Genomic DNA, 19,870 nt, shown 5'->3' with positions numbered 1-19,870 from the left:
ATATATATGTATATATATATATATATATATATATATATATATATATATATATATATATATATATATATATATATATATATATATTTAATCACATGGGTCCAAGTACATCCAAATGAATGCGGTTTCCTAATGTCATGAGAAGGGTCTTCCCCACTTGGCTCCCAATCAAGAAGTGTCACACGAGAAGGTCAGTGAACTGCAAATGCACCGCATTGTGCCAGAAAAACCAACATGTTTGTGTGTAAACAAGGATGACTGATAGAGGAGTGCCAAGGGAGGTTACTGATAACTGGAAATGCATGCATGTTTAAACGTGGATGTGGTACTGTATTGACTTTGGGTGACTTTGATGGTGTGGTTATCCTGAAGCAACTGAAGCGCACATACACACACACGCAGTCCAGACGATGGTAATGTGTCACACAGTTGTCACACACCAACCAAAACCAATCTAGCAAGGCGTGTTTGCTCATGAGTTGCCAAGAGTGAAGTCAAGAGGTGACTGGGGCACTGTGCGTGTGTGTGCGTGCGTGCCTGTCTGTCTGTCACACACAGACACACCCATACAGATAGACAAGTAGGGTTTTGTTTCTCTTTCCTCTGTTAGGCTGACTTTATGGCACTGACCTCAGCCTCTCCAAAGTGGGGCTGTCACTAGCTGCCACACACACACACACACACACACACACACACATACGTGTTTTGGTGCATTTTCAGGACGTCCGTTTGTTCACCCGACATATGGGTACATGCCTTTCCCGTGGTCCTACAGGCTCCAAAAAAATATGGTAACCATGAAAAAAAATCAGGAAGACAGCCATCTACTCAGATTTTGGCTAGGACATAATTTTTTTTTGATTTATGACAAAACTACTACATATGAGGACATTGACAGGTTTTTGTGTATTATGGAGACAGTCACCTCAAACACACTACCATTTCATGTTTTTGTGAATTTTGAGCCCCCTGGATACACATCATTTTCAAGTATATATGACTTATGAAGACCAGCTAAGAGTAAAGTGTGTATTTTTAAATTGACTCATGTTACATACCAACAGTATATGTTAGGCACATGTGTCCAATTGTCATGCTCAGGCATGGGGAGAACTCTACAAAGGAAGGATGCCCAGATTCAAACATTCAAATATCAATTGCTGAACTGTGAGGCGAATGTGCCAAACAGTCGTTATACCCGTCATCCCTCAAATATTCACATTAATAATACAAGATAGTAAAATAAGCTGTGAAGAAGAAGAGACGGTTAAATATGTGGTCAGTCCACTTTCTTATTTTTTAATTGCTGACAATATGAAATTATGAACACAGAAAACATGCCACCTCCTCTCCATGACACAAAGCACTGCAATAGATGAGGGTTGTTTGAACTGAAGAAGATTATGTCAAAATGTGAATACTGCGATGAAGAATTTTTAATGAATCTGGCCATATATTGTGCCATGTGTGTAGCAACTTCTTTAGCTACCGTTAGACAAAAGCAACTTTTCAAAAAGTATTGAAATTCTTGAAATAGGATGAATTCAAATGTTTTAGGGTTTTTCCAAAATATCACCTCAAACCTAATAAGCCTATCTTTTGTGAGAAGTTTGTATATCGTACGTACGTTTATATACAGCAGGAGTGTCCAAGGTCGGTCCTCAAGGGCCGCTGTCTTTTTGTTTTCCAGCTCTCCCAGGATGTTCTAATGCTGCATCAGAGCTGACTGATGAACTGATCATCTGAAACAGGTGTGATGCAGCCGGGAGAGTTGGAAAACAGGCACGACAGTGGCTCTCCAGGCCCAGATCGGAACATGCCTGATATACAGTATAATTTACATGTTCATACATCTTCAAGGATTTTCCAAATTGCTCTTGAAGATCATGAAACAACAAACGTGAAACACAGTATCCAACAACAAATATGAAATCCATAATTGACCATCCCACCCTAAATGCACCATTGCTATTGCTTTAGTTAACTTGAACTGAAATGTACCCAGACGTGCTCGCATTTCAATGGACTAGCCATTCATTTCCCTTTTTAATGCAGTTATATCCTGTTGTGGATGTAGTTTTTGATGGACACCCAGCCTCTGTCGTTCAGAGCTGCTGGCTCTGCGTGGAGACAGGACTCACAGCTCGTTTTACCTGAAACTTTATGGCTTGTTATGAAATCAAACATATGTCGCTCAACAGCCTTCACTTCATAATCTGTCCACGTGCGTCTCTTATTCCCACCTGTAAAAGAAGGCATTATTTATTAAAAATGGAAAAATAAAATAATCAAAATAAGATATTCCAGGAAATAATGAGAATTTTGAAAATTTGAGAATTTTGAGAATTTATCTCTCATTCCATTCATGGTCTCCAGAGGGTTCAGTCAGGTCACTTGGTGTCTGGAACATAACATTACGGTGTCAAAATATTCAGCATTCTTCATTCTGACCAGTTAAGAAATGAATAAACATTAATTATCATTGAACATTGCTCACGGGAGAGTTTGGGATGAATATACCACACTATAGAAAGTTAACACTGTTCAGTTCTGTGGAACAGCAATATGGGGACATTCGAACACAGGCTCTCCAGAGTTAGGTTAAGACAAAAGTCATGTCACCTGAAACACACTCAGGTTTTTCAGGTCTGAAGAAATATGAGGACATGACGACTGAAATCATGGAGAGTCCATGTTTCTGATTTATAACTTCTCCTGTGTTTGTCAAAGAAAGCTGAAAACTCAAACCTAGTATATAATGATAAGACGTAGTAACCTGTTGTAAGGAAGAAGTGGATCTTCCACTCCTTTCTTGATCTTCAAAAGGTTTCATCAGGATCGGAACACTTGGTGTCTGCAACATAGCAACAGTGCAGTGTCAGAAATATTCAAATTTATTCATCCTGATTAGTTAATAAATGAATAAACATTGTTATTCATTGAACATCGCTCACAGGAGGGTTTGGGATTAATATAAGACACTATAGAAAGTTAACACTGTTCAGCTCTGTGTAACAGCAATATGGGGACATTCGAACACAGGCTCTCCAGAGTTAAGTCCAGACAAAAATCATATCACCTGAAACACACTCCGGTTTTTCAGGTCTAAAGAAATATGAGGACATGACGACTGAAATCATGGAGAGTCCATGTTTCTGATTTATAACTTCTTCTGTGTTTGTCAAAGAAAGCTGAAAACTCAAACCTAGTATATCATGACAAGAAGTAGTAACCTGTTGTAAGGATGAAGTGTATCTATCATTCCATTCATGGTCTCCAGAGGGTTCAGTCAGGTCACTCGGTGTCTGCAACATAACATTACGGTGTCAAAATATTCAGCATTCTTCATTTTGACCAGTTAAGAAATGAATAAATATTAATTATCATTGAACATTGCTCACGGGAGAGTTCGGGATGAATATACCACACTATAGAAAGTTAACACTGTTCAGTTCTGTGGAACAGCAATATGGGGACATTCGAACACAGGCTCTCCAGAGGTAGGTTAAGACAAAAGTCATGTCACCTGAAACACACTCAGGTTTTTCAGGTCTGAAGAAATATGAGGACATGACGACTGAAATTATGGAGAGTCTATGTTTCTGACTTATAACTTCTCCTGTGTTTGTCAAAGAAAGCTGAAAACTCAAACCTAGTATATCATGATAAGAAGTAGTAACCTGTTGTAAGAATGAAGTGGATCTCTCATTCCATTCATGGTCTCCAGAGGGTTCAGTCAGGTCACTTGGTGTCTGGAACATAACATTACGGTGTCAAAATATTCAGCATTCTTCATTCTGACCAGTTAAGAAATGAATAAACATTTATTATCATTGAACATTGCTCACGGGAGAGTTTGGGATGAATATACCACACTATAGAAAGTTAACACTGTTCAGTTCTGTGGAACAGCAATATGGGGACATTTGAACACAGGCTCTCCAGAGTTAGGTTAAGACAAAAGTCATGTCACCTGAAACACACTCAGGTTTTTCAGGTCTGAAGAAATATGAGGACATGACGACTGAAATCATGGAGAGTCTATGTTTCTGATTTAGAACTTCTCCTGTGTTTGTCAAAGAAAGCTGAAAACTCAAACCTAGTATATCATGATAAGAAGTAGTAACCTGTTGAAAGGATGAAGTGGATCTCTCACTCCATTCATGGTCTCCAGAGGGTTCAGTCAGGTCCCTTGGTGTCTGCAACATAACATTACGGTGTCAAAATATTCAGCATTCTTCATTCTGACCAGTTAAGAAATGAATAAATATTAATTATCATTGAACATTGCTCACAGGAGAGTTTGGGAATAATGTACCACACTATAGAAAGTTAACACTGTTCTTCTCTGTGGAACAGCAATATGGGGACATTCGAACACAGGCTCTCCAGAGTTAGGTTAAGACAAAAGTCATGTCACCTGAAACACACTCAGGTTTTTCAGGTCTGAAGAAATATGAGGACATGACGACTGAAATCATGGAGAGTCCATGTTTCTGATTTATAACTTCTCCTGTGTTTGTCAAAGAAAGCTGAAAACTCAAACCTAGTATATCATGACAAGAAGTAGTAACCTGTTGTAAGAATGAAGTGGATCTCTCACTCCATTCATGGTCTCCAGAGGGTTCAGTCAGGTCACTTGGTGTCTGCAACATAACATTACGGTGTCAAAATATTCAGCATTCTTCATTCTGACCAGTTAAGAAATGAATAAATATTAATTATCATTGAACATTGCTCATGGGAGAGTTTGGGATGAATATACCACACTATAGAAAGTTAACACTGTTCAGTTCTGTGGAACAGCAATATGGGGACATTCGAACACAGGCTCTCCAGAGTTAGGTTAAGACAAAAGTCATGTCACCTGAAACACACTCAGGTTTTTCAGGTCTGAAGAAATATGAGGACATGACGACTGAAATTATGGAGAGTCCATGTTTCTGATTTATAACTTCTCCTGTGTTTGTCAAAGAAAGCTGAAAACTCAAACCTAGTATATCATGACAAGAAGTAGTAACCTGTTGTAAGGATGAAGTGTATCTATCATTCCATTCATGGTCTCCAGAGGGTTCAGTCAGGTCACTCGGTGTCTGCAACATAACATTACGGTGTCAAAATATTCAGCATTCTTCATTTTGACCAGTTAAGAAATGAATAAATATTAATTATCATTGAACATTGCTCACGGGAGAGTTCGGGATGAATATACCACACTATAGAAAGTTAACACTGTTCAGTTCTGTGGAACAGCAATATGGGGACATTCGAACACAGGCTCTCCAGAGTTAAGTCCAGACAAAAATCATATCACCTGAAACACACTCCGGTTTTTCAGGTCTAAAGAAATATGAGGACATGACGACTGAAATCATGGAGAGTCTATGTTTCTGACTTATAACTTCTCCTGTGTTTGTCAAAGAAAGCTGAAAACTCAAACCTAGTATATCATGATAAGAAGTAGTAACCTGTTGTAAGAATGAAGTGGATCTCTCACTCCATTCATGGTCTCCAGAGGGTTCAGTCAGGTCACTTGGTGTCTGCAACATAACATTACGGTGTCAACATATTCAGCATTCTTCATTCTGACCAGTTAAGAAATGAATAAATATTAATTATCATTGAACATTGCTCACGGGAGAGTTTGGGATGAATATACCACACTATAGAAAGTTAACACTGTTCAGTTCTGTGGAACAGCAATATGGGGACATTCGAACACAGGCTCTCCAGAGTTAGGTGAAGACAAAAGTCATGTCACCTGAAACACACTCAGGTTTTTCAGGTCTCAAGAAATATGAGGACATGACGACTGAAATCATGGAGAGTCCATGTTTCTGATTTATAACTTCTCCTGTGTTTGTCAAAGAAAGCTGAAAACTCAAACCTAGTATATCATGATAAGAAGTAGTAACCTGTTGTAAGGATGAAGTGGATCTCTCACTCCATTCTTGTTCTCCAGAGGGTTCAGTCAGGTCACTTGGTGTCTGCAACATAACATTACGGTGTCAAAATACTCAGCATTTTTCATTTTGACCAGTTAAGAAATGAATAAATATTAATTATCATTGAACATTGCTCACGGGAGAGTTTGGGATGAATATACCACACTATAGAAAGTTAACACTGTTCAGTTCTGTGGTACAGCAATATGGGGACATTCGAACACAGGCTCTCCAGATGTTAGGTTAAGGCAAAAGTCATGTCACCTGAAACACACTCGGGTTTTTCAGGTCTAAAGAAATATGAGGACATGACGACTGAAATCCTGGAGAGTCCATGTTTCTGATTTATAACTTCTCCTGTGTTTGTCAAAGAACATTGAAAATTCAAACCTAGTATATCATGATAAGAAGTAGTAACCTGTTGTAAGGATGAAGTGGATCTCTCACTCCATTCTTGGTTTCCAGAGGGTTCAGTCAGGTACCTGTCACTTGATGTCTGCAACATAACAACATTACGGTGTCAAAAGTTTCAGCATTCTTCATTCTGACCAGTTAAGAAATGAATACATATTAATTATCATTGAACATTGCTCACGGGAGAGTTTGGGATGAATATACCACACTATAGAAAGTTAACACTGTTCAGTTCTGTGGAACAGCAATATGGGGACATTTGAACACAGGCTCTCCAGAGTTAGGTTAAGACAAAAGTCATGTCACCTGAAACACACTCAGGTTTTTCAGGTCTGAAGAAATATGAGGACATGACGACTGAAATCATGGAGAGTCTATGTTTCTGATTTAGAACTTCTCCTGTGTTTGTCAAAGAAAGCTGAAAACTCAAACCTAGTATATCATGATAAGAAGTAGTAACCTGTTGAAAGGATGAAGTGGATCTCTCACTCCATTCATGGTCTCCAGAGGGTTCAGTCAGGTCCCTTGGTGTCTGCAACATAACATTACGGTGTCAAAATATTCAGCATTCTTCATTCTGACCAGTTAAGAAATGAATAAATATTAATTATCATTGAACATTGCTCACAGGAGAGTTTGGGAATAATGTACCACACTATAGAAAGTTAACACTGTTCTTCTCTGTGGAACAGCAATATGGGGACATTCGAACACAGGCTCTCCAGAGTTAGGTTAAGACAAAAGTCATGTCACCTGAAACACACTCAGGTTTTTCAGGTCTGAAGAAATATGAGGACATGACGACTGAAATCATGGAGAGTCCATGTTTCTGATTTATAACTTCTCCTGTGTTTGTCAAAGAAAGCTGAAAACTCAAACCTAGTATATCATGACAAGAAGTAGTAACCTGTTGTAAGGATGAAGTGTATCTATCATTCCATTCATGGTCTCCAGAGGGTTCAGTCAGGTCACTCGGTGTCTGCAACATAACATTACGGTGTCAAAATATTCAGCATTCTTCATTTTGACCAGTTAAGAAATGAATAAATATTAATTATCATTGAACATTGCTCACGGGAGAGTTCGGGATGAATATACCACACTATAGAAAGTTAACACTGTTCAGTTCTGTGGAACAGCAATATGGGGACATTCGAACACAGGCTCTCCAGAGTTAGGTTAAGACAAAAGTCATGTCACCTGAAACACACTCAGGTTTTTCAGGTCTGAAGAAATATGAGGACATGACGACTGAAATTATGGAGAGTCTATGTTTCTGACTTATAACTTCTCCTGTGTTTGTCAAAGAAAGCTGAAAACTCAAACCTAGTATATCATGACAAGAAGTAGTAACCTGTTGTAAGGATGAAGTGTATCTATCATTCCATTCATGGTCTCCAGAGGGTTCAGTCAGGTCACTCGGTGTCTGCAACATAACATTACGGTGTCAAAATATTCAGCATTCTTCATTTTGACCAGTTAAGAAATGAATAAATATTAATTATCATTGAACATTGCTCACGGGAGAGTTCGGGATGAATATACCACACTAGAAAGTTAACACTGTTCAGTTCTGTGGAACAGCAATATGGGGACATTCGAACACAGGCTCTCCAGAGTTAGGTTAAGACAAAAGTCATGTCACCTGAAACACACTCAGGTTTTTCAGGTCTGAAGAAATATGAGGACATGACGACTGAAATTATGGAGAGTCTATGTTTCTGACTTATAACTTCTCCTGTGTTTGTCAAAGAAAGCTGAAAACTCAAACCTAGTATATCATGATAAGAAGTAGTAACCTGTTGTAAGAATGAAGTGGATCTCTCATTCCATTCATGGTCTCCAGAGGGTTCAGTCAGGTCACTTGGTGTCTGCAACATAACATTACGGTGTCAAAATATTCAGCATTCTTCATTCTGACCATTTAAGAAATGAATAAACATTAATTATCATTGAACATTGCTCACGGAAGAGTTTGGGATGAATATACCACACTATAGAAAGTTAACACTGTTCAGTTCTGTGGTACAGCAATATGGGGACATTCGAACGCAGGCTCACCAGATGTTAGGTTAAGGCAAAAGTCATGTCACCTGAAACACACTCGGGTTTTTCAGGTCTAAAGAAATATGAGGAAATGACGACTGAAATCATGGAGAGTCCATGTTTCTGATTTATAACTTCTCCTGTGTTTGTCAAAGAAAGCTGAAAACTCAAACCTAGTATATCATGATAAGAAGTAGTAACCTGTTGTAAGGATGAAGTGGATCTCTCACTCCCTTCTTGGTCTCCAGAAGGTTCAGTCAAGATCCCGTCACTTGGTGTCTGCAACATAACACCATTACGGTGCCATTACGGGACATTCGAACACAGGCTCTCCAGTGTTAGGTCCAGACAAAAGTAATTTCCCCTGATCACACTCAGGTTTTTCAGCAACATTACAGTATCAGAAATATTCTAACAAGTATTCTACAGTAACTGGGAAGTATGAGGGCATGACTGAAATCATGAAAATCAACATTATAGCAACCATAGAGTGTCAGAAATATGTCGAAGTTACATGACTTTTGAATAAATTAAACTTCATACACAGCACAAGCCGGCTCTTTATGGTAGTTACCACTGTACAGCTCTTATAGCTAACAATTTCAGGACAACAGACATGACTGAGTTCAAATAATAAAGACAACACCCGAAACATACTCTTTCAGACTAAAACAATGTAATGACTGAAAAATAATTCCGGTGACCATTCGTTGTTTTCAACTAAGTAGAGACTTTTGATGGGCAGTACAAATTGCTGATAAAAATGTGGATTTGTCAAACAGCTACCACAGCCTTCTTCAATCAGGTGAAATAAGCATTATGAAGGAAGTTTAAAGGCATCTAATTTTCCTCGACTATTACGGATGTATGCGTTTTTATGAATTGTGATATTTGGTGAAGCACAATATTTTAACAGAAGCCGAATAATTTCTATTTCTATTTTTTCATTCCAAGATATTCCTAGTTCTACATGGCAATACAATATTCTCAATAATTGAATGATAATGGCTGCTAAACATTTTCTTCAAAAGTACTTCAATTATTTTTGCTCCAATATGATCAATGGCATAAAAAATATGCTGTTTACTGTGACAGTTTTGGGGTAAATACAATGTACGAATAAAATCTGTCACTGTGACAGGTTTTGGTTGCAGCTCTTGTCATATGCTTGCGGTAGCCATAAGAATTAGATAGCAGGTAGATTGATAGCATACCTTTATAATCATTGATCCACTGGGCTTTCAAACAAGGCTTGTTGACTCCAGATAAAAGGAGCAGCCTCAGATTCAGGGCTCAGTCTGGTTCTTCTTTGTGACATTATCACCACCAGTAAACATCTACAATGGAAAGTGAGAAGAAGTCAGCCAGACAAGCAAGCACAATATTATGGCAGCACTTATTTTGGCTCAAAAAGTACTGAGCCAAAGGAATACTATTTTCTTCCTCAAAAATACAAAAATTCATTTCATCAAACGTTTGCTGGTCAGACTAATAGATTCGGGCAAACCATTTGTCAGGCAGATAACAATGTAAAATTAAAATAGAGTAACACAATATTGTCTTGACCAAATGTACCAACAAAGCTGAATTCTGCTATAATTTCATTGCAAACGTTTGTTTGTTTTTTTCATTGAAACGGTGTACAATTGAATCAGCACAAGAATAAACAGTGTAAATACACCGGGCTTAGCGTAAATGCTAGAAGTGCCTGGCCCACTTTCATTAGGCTACCTGTACCAACTAATTTAAATTAACTGCAATCGAATAAAACAAATACTGCACTGAAATAAACATATGGTACCAAAACCAAGTTCCACAGGCTGTGTTGTTAAAGATTTAGAAAAGTTTTCCAGAACCTTGCCTGCAGGACATGTCCACATTACTTTTACTGGAAGCTTATTAGCATGCTAACGATCGAGCTAGCTAGCTAGCTAGCTAGCTGTCTTATTGAATGATATTACCTTTGGTGGGCACTGTTAAACACGGTTATATTGAACAACTTCTATGTTACGGTAAGATAAATGAAAAGGAATTGCTTACCCGATGGTCATCCACGCGTGGTCGTGTTTGAGAGTAGGATTGTCTGGCTGCTTCACATGTTGGATTTTGTGTGACTGCTAATTGATGTGACTTATCAGGACGAGGGCGGGGAAAATGTGTGAGTCAGTCCGAAAAAGATGACATTTGAGGTCCTGCACAATGACGTCACTGAAAGTGTGTTAAAAGTGTGTTAAGTACCGAAGTTGGCCACTAGTTTTCCAAATGAAAAGTGAGTCGAAAGTTAAACACACTTAAACACACAATTTCTGAAAATTGTGCTCTTTCAGGACATCACTTATTTTTGGTGTGGGAGTATCCTCGTGAGCTCTAGAGTAGTGTAGACTGCGTGGAAATATGAGGACGCGAAAAATGTCCTCATTTTTCCACAGGTCCTCATTGTGAAGGTGTGTTATCATAAAATTGTCCTGAGATGTCATGAATACAAACGCACACGCACACACACACACACACACACACACACACACACACACACACACACACACGTAGTCTGTCTATGGTACACAAAATCAATTTCGAGACCATGAACCTTTTGATATGAGGTCAGGTGGACATTACAGTGCATAACCTCAGATACACAATATCTTAGGGGAGTCCTGTCTGTGGTTGCCAGCATTATAGGCCAGATGAGGAGATATGTCCTAGATATTAATAGAGGCTTGTGTCTACAGATAAGCAGAGAATGTGGCGAACAACGCGAGCGCGCGCGCACATACACGACAGTGCGCTCTGGGCAAAGTCTCTGTGCCACGTGCCTGTCCTCTTCTCGTGGATTAGGGGTGGCCAGTGCCTCAGTGCAGCCTAAAAGCTCCACTAGGAGGAGGTGATGGGAAGTATCCAGTTGAAATCGTGGCGCTCATTTTGGGGTGGTTTCTGAGATTGGGAGCCAAGGCCCATACGACAAGAGTGACTGTCTTAATTTTTCGAAGGCTCGACTGTGCTTGTAGCACTTAGTGAAAACCCACAGAGCGGTTTCAAGGAACCAAATGAAGTTCGGTACACTATAATTCACTAACATCTGGTCCATTTAAAATCCAATGAGAGTGTGTGGTTCTTCATGTATCCTGGTCGAGTGTGCAGAAGACATACAAAATAATGTGTGTGTGTGTGTGTGTGTGTATGTGTGCGTGTGTGCGTGCGTGCGTGCGTGTGTGTGTGTGTGTGTGTGTGCTCTTATCAGACCAACCCCTTTATGTGGATTACACAACGTAGACAGGATGTCACACTTCTCAGATAAAGTGTTTCCGATTAGCTATGTGTGTGTTAGACATGACATGTTTGCAACACCTACTGGCAACATACCGCCTTGTAAAATCCACGTAATGGTGTCATCCTGCTGTCTGCAATGTGGCTCTTTATTGCAATAACAGCGAAATAACGTAACCTAGAGTGTCAGGTGGAGGCCGAGAAATTATGTCCCGCTTGGGAAACTAAGTCGCAGGGATGCAACAGCATACTGTATGTGGACTACTGGTGGTGGCAGTCTTGTGGCAGCTGCCACAGAGGTCCGCCGTGCGGGGGCTCCTATGTGCACACGTGTCTGGGCAAGTGGATGTCAATATGTCTCAGTGTGTTAGACAGGATGGGTGGGGTGATAACAGCCTGCTCAGTTAGAAGACTGTCTGGGCGTTTTGAAACCCTCAGAGTTTCACAGCACTTCCTCTGTCTGCAAACCACCGATGTTTGCCGAAGTTCGGCTGTTTGAAAACCACTCATTGACAGCTGTTTTCTGCTTTGCCCAATAATGAAAAAGTAATATGACGGCTTCTAAAATGTCATTTATGCTTGATTTGTACAAAAGAAGACATTTCCATGCATTTTGTATACAACACTCTGCTAGTAAAGTCCGGCCTTCAAAATAAAAGCATATCAGTAATGCGCCCAGCATGTTAAACTCACATACAATGCAGAAGTGTCTTTGGATGTCGGTGAATTATACCATGAGCTTTTTTCGGACCTCCTGAACAGTAGCTTTCTGCAACGCCGGGAACCGAACAACCCCAAGCTTTTCAAATCAGCCACTCGGCGTAGCTTTCAGCGAACATTTTAGCCTCCTACAAGAAGGCCTCGCGCTTCGGAAGATCATCTGGCATGCCGTTAAAGCGCCAAGCCCAAGCGCATGAAGTCCATGTCAATCCATGTAATCATGGTGGCTTCAACGTGGCTAGAGAGGTGTGCTCCATGCTATATTTCTGGACCACTAACAAGACGCCAGACTTAGCCATCCATCTCCAGATTAGTGTGCAAATGTTCATGTGATGGAGAATAACTCGTCAATGGATCATCAAGTGTGAAAGATAAAGTGCAGACCTTTTTATCGAGGAAGGAGTTTAGTGGTGTGTTCATCCAGACTGCTTGCATCCCACTGCGGTCGGACAAACTACAGCATTAGTACTGCTGCATAACATCATCGCGTCAATAAACATGACTACACACCCAGATGCGATGTTTGATGCTTCACAGAAAATCGGGATTGTGGAAGTTTTTCCGCATATGGTAGCTAGTTGGGGAGAGAGAGAGAGAGAGAGAGACAGAGAGAGAGAGAGGGAGAGAGAGAGAGAGAGACAGAGAGAGAGAGAGAGAGAGACAGAGAGAGAGAGAGAGAGAGAGAGAGAGAGAGAGAGAGAGAGAGAGAGAGAGAGAGAGAGATACAGCGACATTGTGGGTGTAGACGATTGATGAAATATTTATTTTATCTGAGTCTAAGGAGTTTGCCTTCAGTCAGAAACGCAACAGCTTTGTAGGAAAGGTTAACTCTGTACAACTTTGCTGGAATGATGCCAGAAGGGCTTGAGAAGATCTTCCTGTTTTCTGAAAACTTGATCTCACGGCAGAGGTGAAATTTGCATTAGGAAAGTTTTCAAGTGAGGGCTGCTTGGAGTGTCACTTTAGAAAACCGCCGTCAAATCCCGCGGGCTTAGCTACTTCTCTTGTGACAGGCAGCTTCTTATGAGGTAATGCAGAATCTCTTTGGTGACACATTCTGTCACCCTCCACTACCCTCGCCTTGCTTCAGATTCCGCCACCGCCTCCCCTCAAACCTGGAGTTTTCTGTTTGTCTAAGACCACTTCCTGTGTCATAGATGAGAGGATGTCCTTAACAAACAAGCAAGTTTCTGGTTGCCCGGAAAGCAAGCAACACTGTATTTTGAAAACAATACATCTGCTTTCGTGTAGCAGAGTAAAGACTCCATCAAGTTTTACACTGCGAATGTAGCAGTGGGCCATGAGGCTTTTTTAAAATGCAGTCCAACTCTGTAAATCTTGGGCACGCTTGAAAATTCCACTGTCCGCAGTTACCATTTCCTTAAACAGGAAACAATTCTTGCTTTCACCGCATTATGTGACTTTAGATTGCCTGACTGTAAGTGGCAAATAGTTTTTACTGGTATGGTGCTAAACTGGTTGCCTTGCTTAATATTCCCCTTTGTAGGTGAAGGCAAAAGGTCCGGAAACCTGTTTTCTTTGCTCTTTCTTGACTCAGGAGGGTGAACAGAGCCACACCCTGCCAGTGACCTAACATTGGCCTCTGCTTGTCTTTCTAGTGGAGGCCCAATGGTGATGAAAAAGGAGGCGCTCTCGTGTAGGGAAATGTAAAGATCGCCACCTCTTGCAGTCTCAGCCACACACGTGTACATCGACAAACACATTTCAAACATGCGGTTAGCTTGCTGACAAAACAGAGCGGGCCCAAAGGATTGAGAAGTAATATATTGGCTGTTCATATTGGAGCAAATAAACGAATGCTAATGTGTCTCTCAAGTTTCCTCCTCAGGCATGAACCACCTCAGATCCGAAAAGGGTGATATGTTTGGGGCAGGGGGGATAACGTTTTATCACCTCCCAAGTTCAATATCTTAATCACAGTTTGACTCATGTGAAGCGCTGCTTGAATTCTAAACGCAAAACAAAAGAAAGGGAAAGACAGCTCTCGTTTCGAATGACTTTGCTCAAGTGTGCTTGCAGGTTGTGGCATCAAAGGCACAGGCACAGCTCCAATTTTGGCAACTTGTTCCTCTTGCCATATTTCCAGTGGCTGGGGATTTTCTTCGAAGAACAATGACTGTATTCAATAAAGTAAATTGCAAAAAAAATAACCCCCCCATGCCCCCCCCCCAAAAAATATATATAGTCACCATAATACCACTGGCACACTACAATGTTAAGCATGATTATTATTCAAGACTGGGCTTCTTAGGCTTATTCCCGACATGAATTTGAACTGATGTGCTGACTGCACTTAAAATGACCTCATCTGGAATTCACTTTGATCAAGGAAACACAGTGAGAAAGTTTTCTCTGCTCAGCACAAAAGTAACTGTGATAAGTTGGTAAAAACTTTAACTTGTTGTGGCTTTGTCTGGACAGGAAGATGAACATACCACTCATCCGAACCTAACCCCTCATAAAACACATCCTATACCCAAAGCAAACTTTTGTTTTTTCATATACTGACACATCATTAAATGTCAGTCCAATAACTTTTACAAGTCTCTTCCTGGGAGGGATGCTGTAACGCTTCATATTTAAACATGTATTTCTACATCCTTTGTACCCAGTTTACAGCAGTGAGTCTGCTGTTTTTCACCAGCCTCGACTTCCAGGAAGAGTCCAGCGAGGCTTGTAGACAAAACAGAAGTGAAATAAGAGCTGCTGTTGCTGCTGCTTGCTTGCTGTACGATGGGCTAGAGGTGAAATATCACTGATAAAAATAAGGTCCTGGATGGACTGAGAGTACTGATTTTATAATATACAGCACCGGATAAGAGTGTCGGCTAGCTAATATTACAACTAGACAAACATTCGGGGAACCAGTGGAACAAATGAGAGGATAAGAAGCTACATCAGTCCCCTGGTCCCGAAAGGAAGGAAAGTTCAACTCTCCCTGCCACATCAGTAAAAACAGAGAAGGGAAAAAAAGGTCACAAGGGTTGGGGGGGGGGGGGGGTTTCGCTAGATACTGTCCAGGAAGCATAAAACGCTCAAAGACACGCACAGTTTTGCTTAGATGGAAAGACATCCAAATAACTGCATCATAACATGACTATTTATCGAACAAGTGATAAATATATAGGGGTTTTTTTTTTGCTTGAGCTTCATGCGGAAAGTTCCGCTCACAAAGAAATATTTCCGCCTCTCTGAACATGGAAATTTTATATAAGAAGGAAGAATGAAAGGAAAAAGAATAATGTCATGTAAGAAAAGAGTGAGCAGGCATAGAATGACTCTTGTACCACAAGCTTGGAAAGCGCGGAAAGGAGCGCACACATAAGAGGAGAGACGGGAAGAGATTGGAAGGTTTGGAAAGAGAGCAGGGTCTCCATATCCTCTCGCCAAATTTGCTTTGGCAACTGTTTGCGTGGGAATGGTGAGAGACTGACTCTCCTCAGACGAAGAGAGCAAAGGATCCGCCTACCAAGGCGAGGTAAAGCCAAAGATGAAAAATAGACAGGAAGAAAGCTTAGGGTGTGAGTAAATACAGCTGGACTTTTCCATCCCCGACCCCCCACCCCCGCCCCCCCCATCGCTGAAACCCAAGTGACAAGATATGGTTCCATCCACGTCATGACTTAAATGCAGTTACACGATTACCAGTGTGGAAAATAAATACAGAAATGTTATTTGATTGCTCTTGACGCAAGGTTCAATGTGACACTATTTGTTCCCAGCAGACATATTCAATTTATTTCAATCAAATCCACAGAAGTATTTACATATTATATACATTGAAATATTCTGTTGGCATTTTTTTCACTTATTTATGATATATTGTTTCATCAAAGATGGAAATCCTCCAACTTTTTCATTGCCATATTAAAAGTGGTGATATTTTATATTGAACTAAAGACTTTATTTACAAAGGTTTTTCAGCTAGTTTTTGAACAATGCATAACAATGTGTTTAGTGTTATCTTGATTGTCTTTGATTATACCGGTGCATTAAAAAGTGAATCGAAAACAAACAAATGTCGTTTGGCATTTAAAGTTTAAATTGTATGCCGTACCGCAAGCAAAGACATCACAATACTTGTTGTTCTTCAAATGATACGGCATGGATTCTTTTGTTGCATATACAATACTGTCTGCTTTTAAAATAGGCCCTGTCAATCATTAGCCTGACCCTTGCTGTTTCCATATGAGTAGTTTTTATATTTAACGTTAATCGTGAGGTGGTGATAAACCAGGGTGACGTTTGCCAAGGGAACTGTTGAATGACAGATAAGAGGGGGAAAAAAGGATTTTTTTACAGCCCTCATACAAGTTGTCGAGGGATGGGTGGGGTGGGGACCTGTAGTGCGGAATATACTGCTGGCTCTTAGCCTTGCATCAGTGCAAATAGCCGGCCTCCTTTAAAAGAGGCCAGATGTGAGTTATGGTGACCAAGAGCAGGAATGTGTCTGTGTATGTGCAAGATGGGAAATGCGGAACATGGGCCATAATTCTACTTGACGTTCAGCTTGCCCTAAGGTTGAGGTTGCTCATGAAAGGGTTAAGTCGCATGGCTGAGCAAATACATAAATAGCAGTGGGCCGTGTGTGTGGGCATGAACACTTCTGCCAGCTGGCGAGGAGGGAAAGGGCATGCATGCACTTGTAAAGCGGCAGTTTGATTTCCAATTATGACTTAAGGGGCAATGGATGCGACACTAGCACCTCACTCCAGCACTCCTGGCTGGAGGACAAGTCATGCCCTGTCAAACCGGAGGAGTACTGAGAAAAACAAACAAACAAAAAAACAAAACAAATAGATGCTAAATGGATGCGGTCTGCTTGCTCCGTGATAACATTGCAGAAATGGACACTGAAATGTACTGTACACCACAAATCCGAGAAGCCTATTTTAAAATGTCATCCATTGGGTGATCATCTCGGCAGGCCTCATTCAGTTATGACAAATGAAAATTCCAAAACTTTTTACTCCTTACTATCTCACAGGACAAAAAAATAAATAATAATAATAAAACTTAAGAAAAACGCGTAGTTATGATCAGACAACAGTCCACTTTAGAGCTTTTGAACTTCAAGTTTCTGTTTGACGAAAACTAGCTTCATGTGGTCAAGCATATGTGTTCTTGTACGATTGAAAACCCACCCTCCAGAGTTGGTTTTGGTTTTAATGGCAAAAGCCATACCCAGTAGTCTAAAAATGGGAAAGACCAATGGCTGCTAATAAATTCGCTATCGTGAGTGCGTCGTGTGTCCTTGCACTGGCAACTTGCCCTGCTTGGATCTTCCTGTCAAAGTAGAGGATGAAGGGGATTTAAATGAGGGCGGGAGCCTGCAGTCAAATCCCTTTTCATCTTACAGGCATCATTACGCATGCTGAAGCCTCCTCCACGGAGGAACCCCAGACAGCCCAGCAATTAGTCTCATCCCCTTTTGCACTTTCTGTGTTCATTGCACTTACACCTGTACTTTAAGGATTTATAATAAAGGAGCAGTGGTGCCCCCATTTACGCTCCCAGTTCTAGTTTTAGCAGGACTGCAATCCAAAAGAAAGTCTTGGCTTGTCTCGGTCACTTGATCATTATGTCAGTTATAGTTGCTCGAGATAAGATGAGGATCGCTGATCCATCATGTAACTTGCATCCGTCAAATTCAATTAAAAAGGACGGGACACACATTTGGTTTGGAATCCAGTTTATGTTCTTTGCACCTGGCATCTGAATAGTGTTGTATGGCAAGAAGTGATGGTCTGGTAATTCCCCGATGGAATGTTTTGCTGTGAAGCGGCAGATGTGAATGAAGAAATCGCAAAGGTGAAAGGATGGTTTTCAGGATAATGGAAGGTATCGAGGCAGGTAAAAGGCGGATAATATCTGCGGCCCAGAAAAAAAACCTTTGAAAACAACTTGATACACTTGATCCTTGAAGCGGTTACAGAGCGTGAAGGAGGTCAAGGGTTGAACATAATTGACTTTTTTAGATACGTGATGTTCACTACATAGTTCGGCTGCAGAGTTCTGTTTACACGCCAATTGACGTATTCCAACCCCCCGCATGGCTGATGCGGTTGGGTTTACTGACAACAGCAAATAGTCAATGCTCATGTTCATGTAAAACTACATTTTTCCATTCCGGCGCCACTCGGTGCTGGTTTCTTCATAATATGTCAAGTACGAGGCCTCCTAACTGTGGTCAGGGTTAAGCCATGCAATCGAGCTGTTGGGGGAGGATCTTGTGGGATTAAGATTCTTTGACACCAGAGGTCAGCAGTGATGGTGAAGTCTTCTCCCTGCTGTCTCCTCGGTTATCGTTAAGCTCCTGTGCTAATGTGTGCTCTTTGGGCCCAATGCTTTTCAACACTCAAACTATAACAATATTTCACTCGGTATGCGTATGACTTCCGTAACATGAGTGATTGCCTTCAATCAAAATCCAAAATAATCCCAAATTGGAAAAATACCTTCAGCACCATTAGCACTATTCAATGAGTGTAAGTAAAAGTCAAATTTTTGATTGCGGCATGTCCGTTGACCAACTGCCTGATGGACACAAATCATAAAGTCTACCGGAGACCAGAGATCAGATGACGAGAGGCTGCAGCCTTTTTCCTTCCTGTCTGCGGGGTAGGATTAGTTCTGTCAGTCAGCTGTTTGGGACATCACGGCTAACCGCTCTCCTGACTGGGCTTCTTGTATGACAGACACTGCTCTTCTCAGTCATCTTCAACTTTGCAGGAGAAGCCACTGAGCACACCGGATGGAATGTTGTGAAGTTGTTTTCATGTAAGCTGAAAAGACTGCAAGTCAAAGGGTTGAGCATGATAACAACTATAATTGACGTAGATAAATTCATCTGAATTTATTTTCATCTAAATGTCTGTATCTTACAGCAATAGTGCGCCGCATGAAAACAGGGCAATGGCAAGCCGATAACTATGGAACTAATGTGCTGCGGCTTCTTTTGCCTCTCTCCATGATAAATGGAGGGACTTTGTGAAATTAGACTGTCCAGGAAAAATCTCATAAGCGTCACTTTTGAGAAGTTCGTGTAGGTTTTTGATGGGCTGGACGAAGGTGGCAGAGAATGTCTGTCTTGTCTCTACTTGTGCAATGTGTGCTGAAGTGCCAACTCGGAGAGCAGAGGCATAATGGTCTGGGTTATTAGTGAGCACTCCAGTTGAGCTGTGATGAGAATGTTTTCGACAGCTTTTAGACACTTGGTTATAATGATGTTCTGCATGCCCTGTGGCTAGCTGGGAGTTTTCCCCTCGACTTCCAGTCAGACTGCTGAACAGTTTTACCAGCAGCCATGCAAACTTGTAGAAACATGATGAGCCCAGATGAATTTAGTGAGTCTGTTTAAATGGCTTAGCACAGAAAAACACCAAATCAACTATTTGTTTCATCTCTCATAAGACAGGCATCCTACATAGGCAGTCACACAATTCTAATGCTGGTTTCAGGAC

General features: G+C 40.8%; 2 protein-coding genes and 1 long non-coding RNA gene across 9 annotated transcripts in view; 1 reads left to right on the top strand and 2 right to left on the bottom strand.

Annotated features, from left to right (window-relative positions):
* The window catches only part of LOC127596144 (uncharacterized), a 193,356-nt gene that overhangs the window by 50,724 nt on the left and 122,762 nt on the right, over window positions 1-19,870 (top strand). The gene's annotated exons all lie outside the window — the stretch shown is intronic.
* The window catches only part of skia (v-ski avian sarcoma viral oncogene homolog a), a 70,638-nt gene that overhangs the window by 8,297 nt on the left and 42,471 nt on the right, over window positions 1-19,870 (bottom strand). The window lies entirely within an intron of this gene.
* LOC127596131 (cell surface glycoprotein 1-like) lies at window positions 84-8,745 on the bottom strand. 7 transcript variants are annotated; one of them, XM_052058300.1, is made up of 11 exons: window positions 8,604-8,745; window positions 8,156-8,227; window positions 7,711-7,782; window positions 7,264-7,335; window positions 6,817-6,888; window positions 6,361-6,438; window positions 5,913-5,984; window positions 3,678-3,749; window positions 3,231-3,302; window positions 2,774-2,851; window positions 84-2,398 (listed from the first exon to the last, which is right to left on the bottom strand). In XM_052058300.1, exons 1-11 carry the CDS (start codon window positions 8,688-8,690, stop codon window positions 2,345-2,347), a joined length of 801 nt encoding a protein of 266 aa, XP_051914260.1. In that variant the 5' UTR covers window positions 8,691-8,745; the 3' UTR covers window positions 84-2,344. The 7 variants fall into 7 exon arrangements, with proteins under 7 accessions (XP_051914260.1, XP_051914263.1, XP_051914264.1 ...); XM_052058303.1 differs by lacking the exon at window positions 5,913-5,984; XM_052058304.1 differs by lacking the exon at window positions 6,817-6,888.

Source organism: Hippocampus zosterae, chromosome 2, assembly GCF_025434085.1.
Source record: "Hippocampus zosterae strain Florida chromosome 2, ASM2543408v3, whole genome shotgun sequence".
NCBI lineage: Eukaryota > Metazoa > Chordata > Actinopteri > Syngnathiformes > Syngnathidae > Hippocampus > Hippocampus zosterae.
The sequence above is the reverse complement of the archived record's forward strand: the minus strand, read 5'-3'. Positions and strand labels throughout refer to the sequence as shown.

Coding starts and splice junctions, on each gene's coding strand:
- LOC127596131 (XM_052058300.1), bottom strand. CDS start 8,690: ATGTTGCAGACACCAAGTGACGGGATCTTGACTGAACCTTCTGGAGAC. Junction 7,783..8,155: donor CCACTTCATTCTTACAACAG/GTTACTACTTCT, acceptor GTTATGTTGCAG/ACACCGAGTGACCTGACTGA. Junction 5,985..6,360: donor CCACTTCATCCTTACAACAG/GTTACTACTTCT, acceptor GTTATGTTGCAG/ACACCAAGTGACCTGACTGA.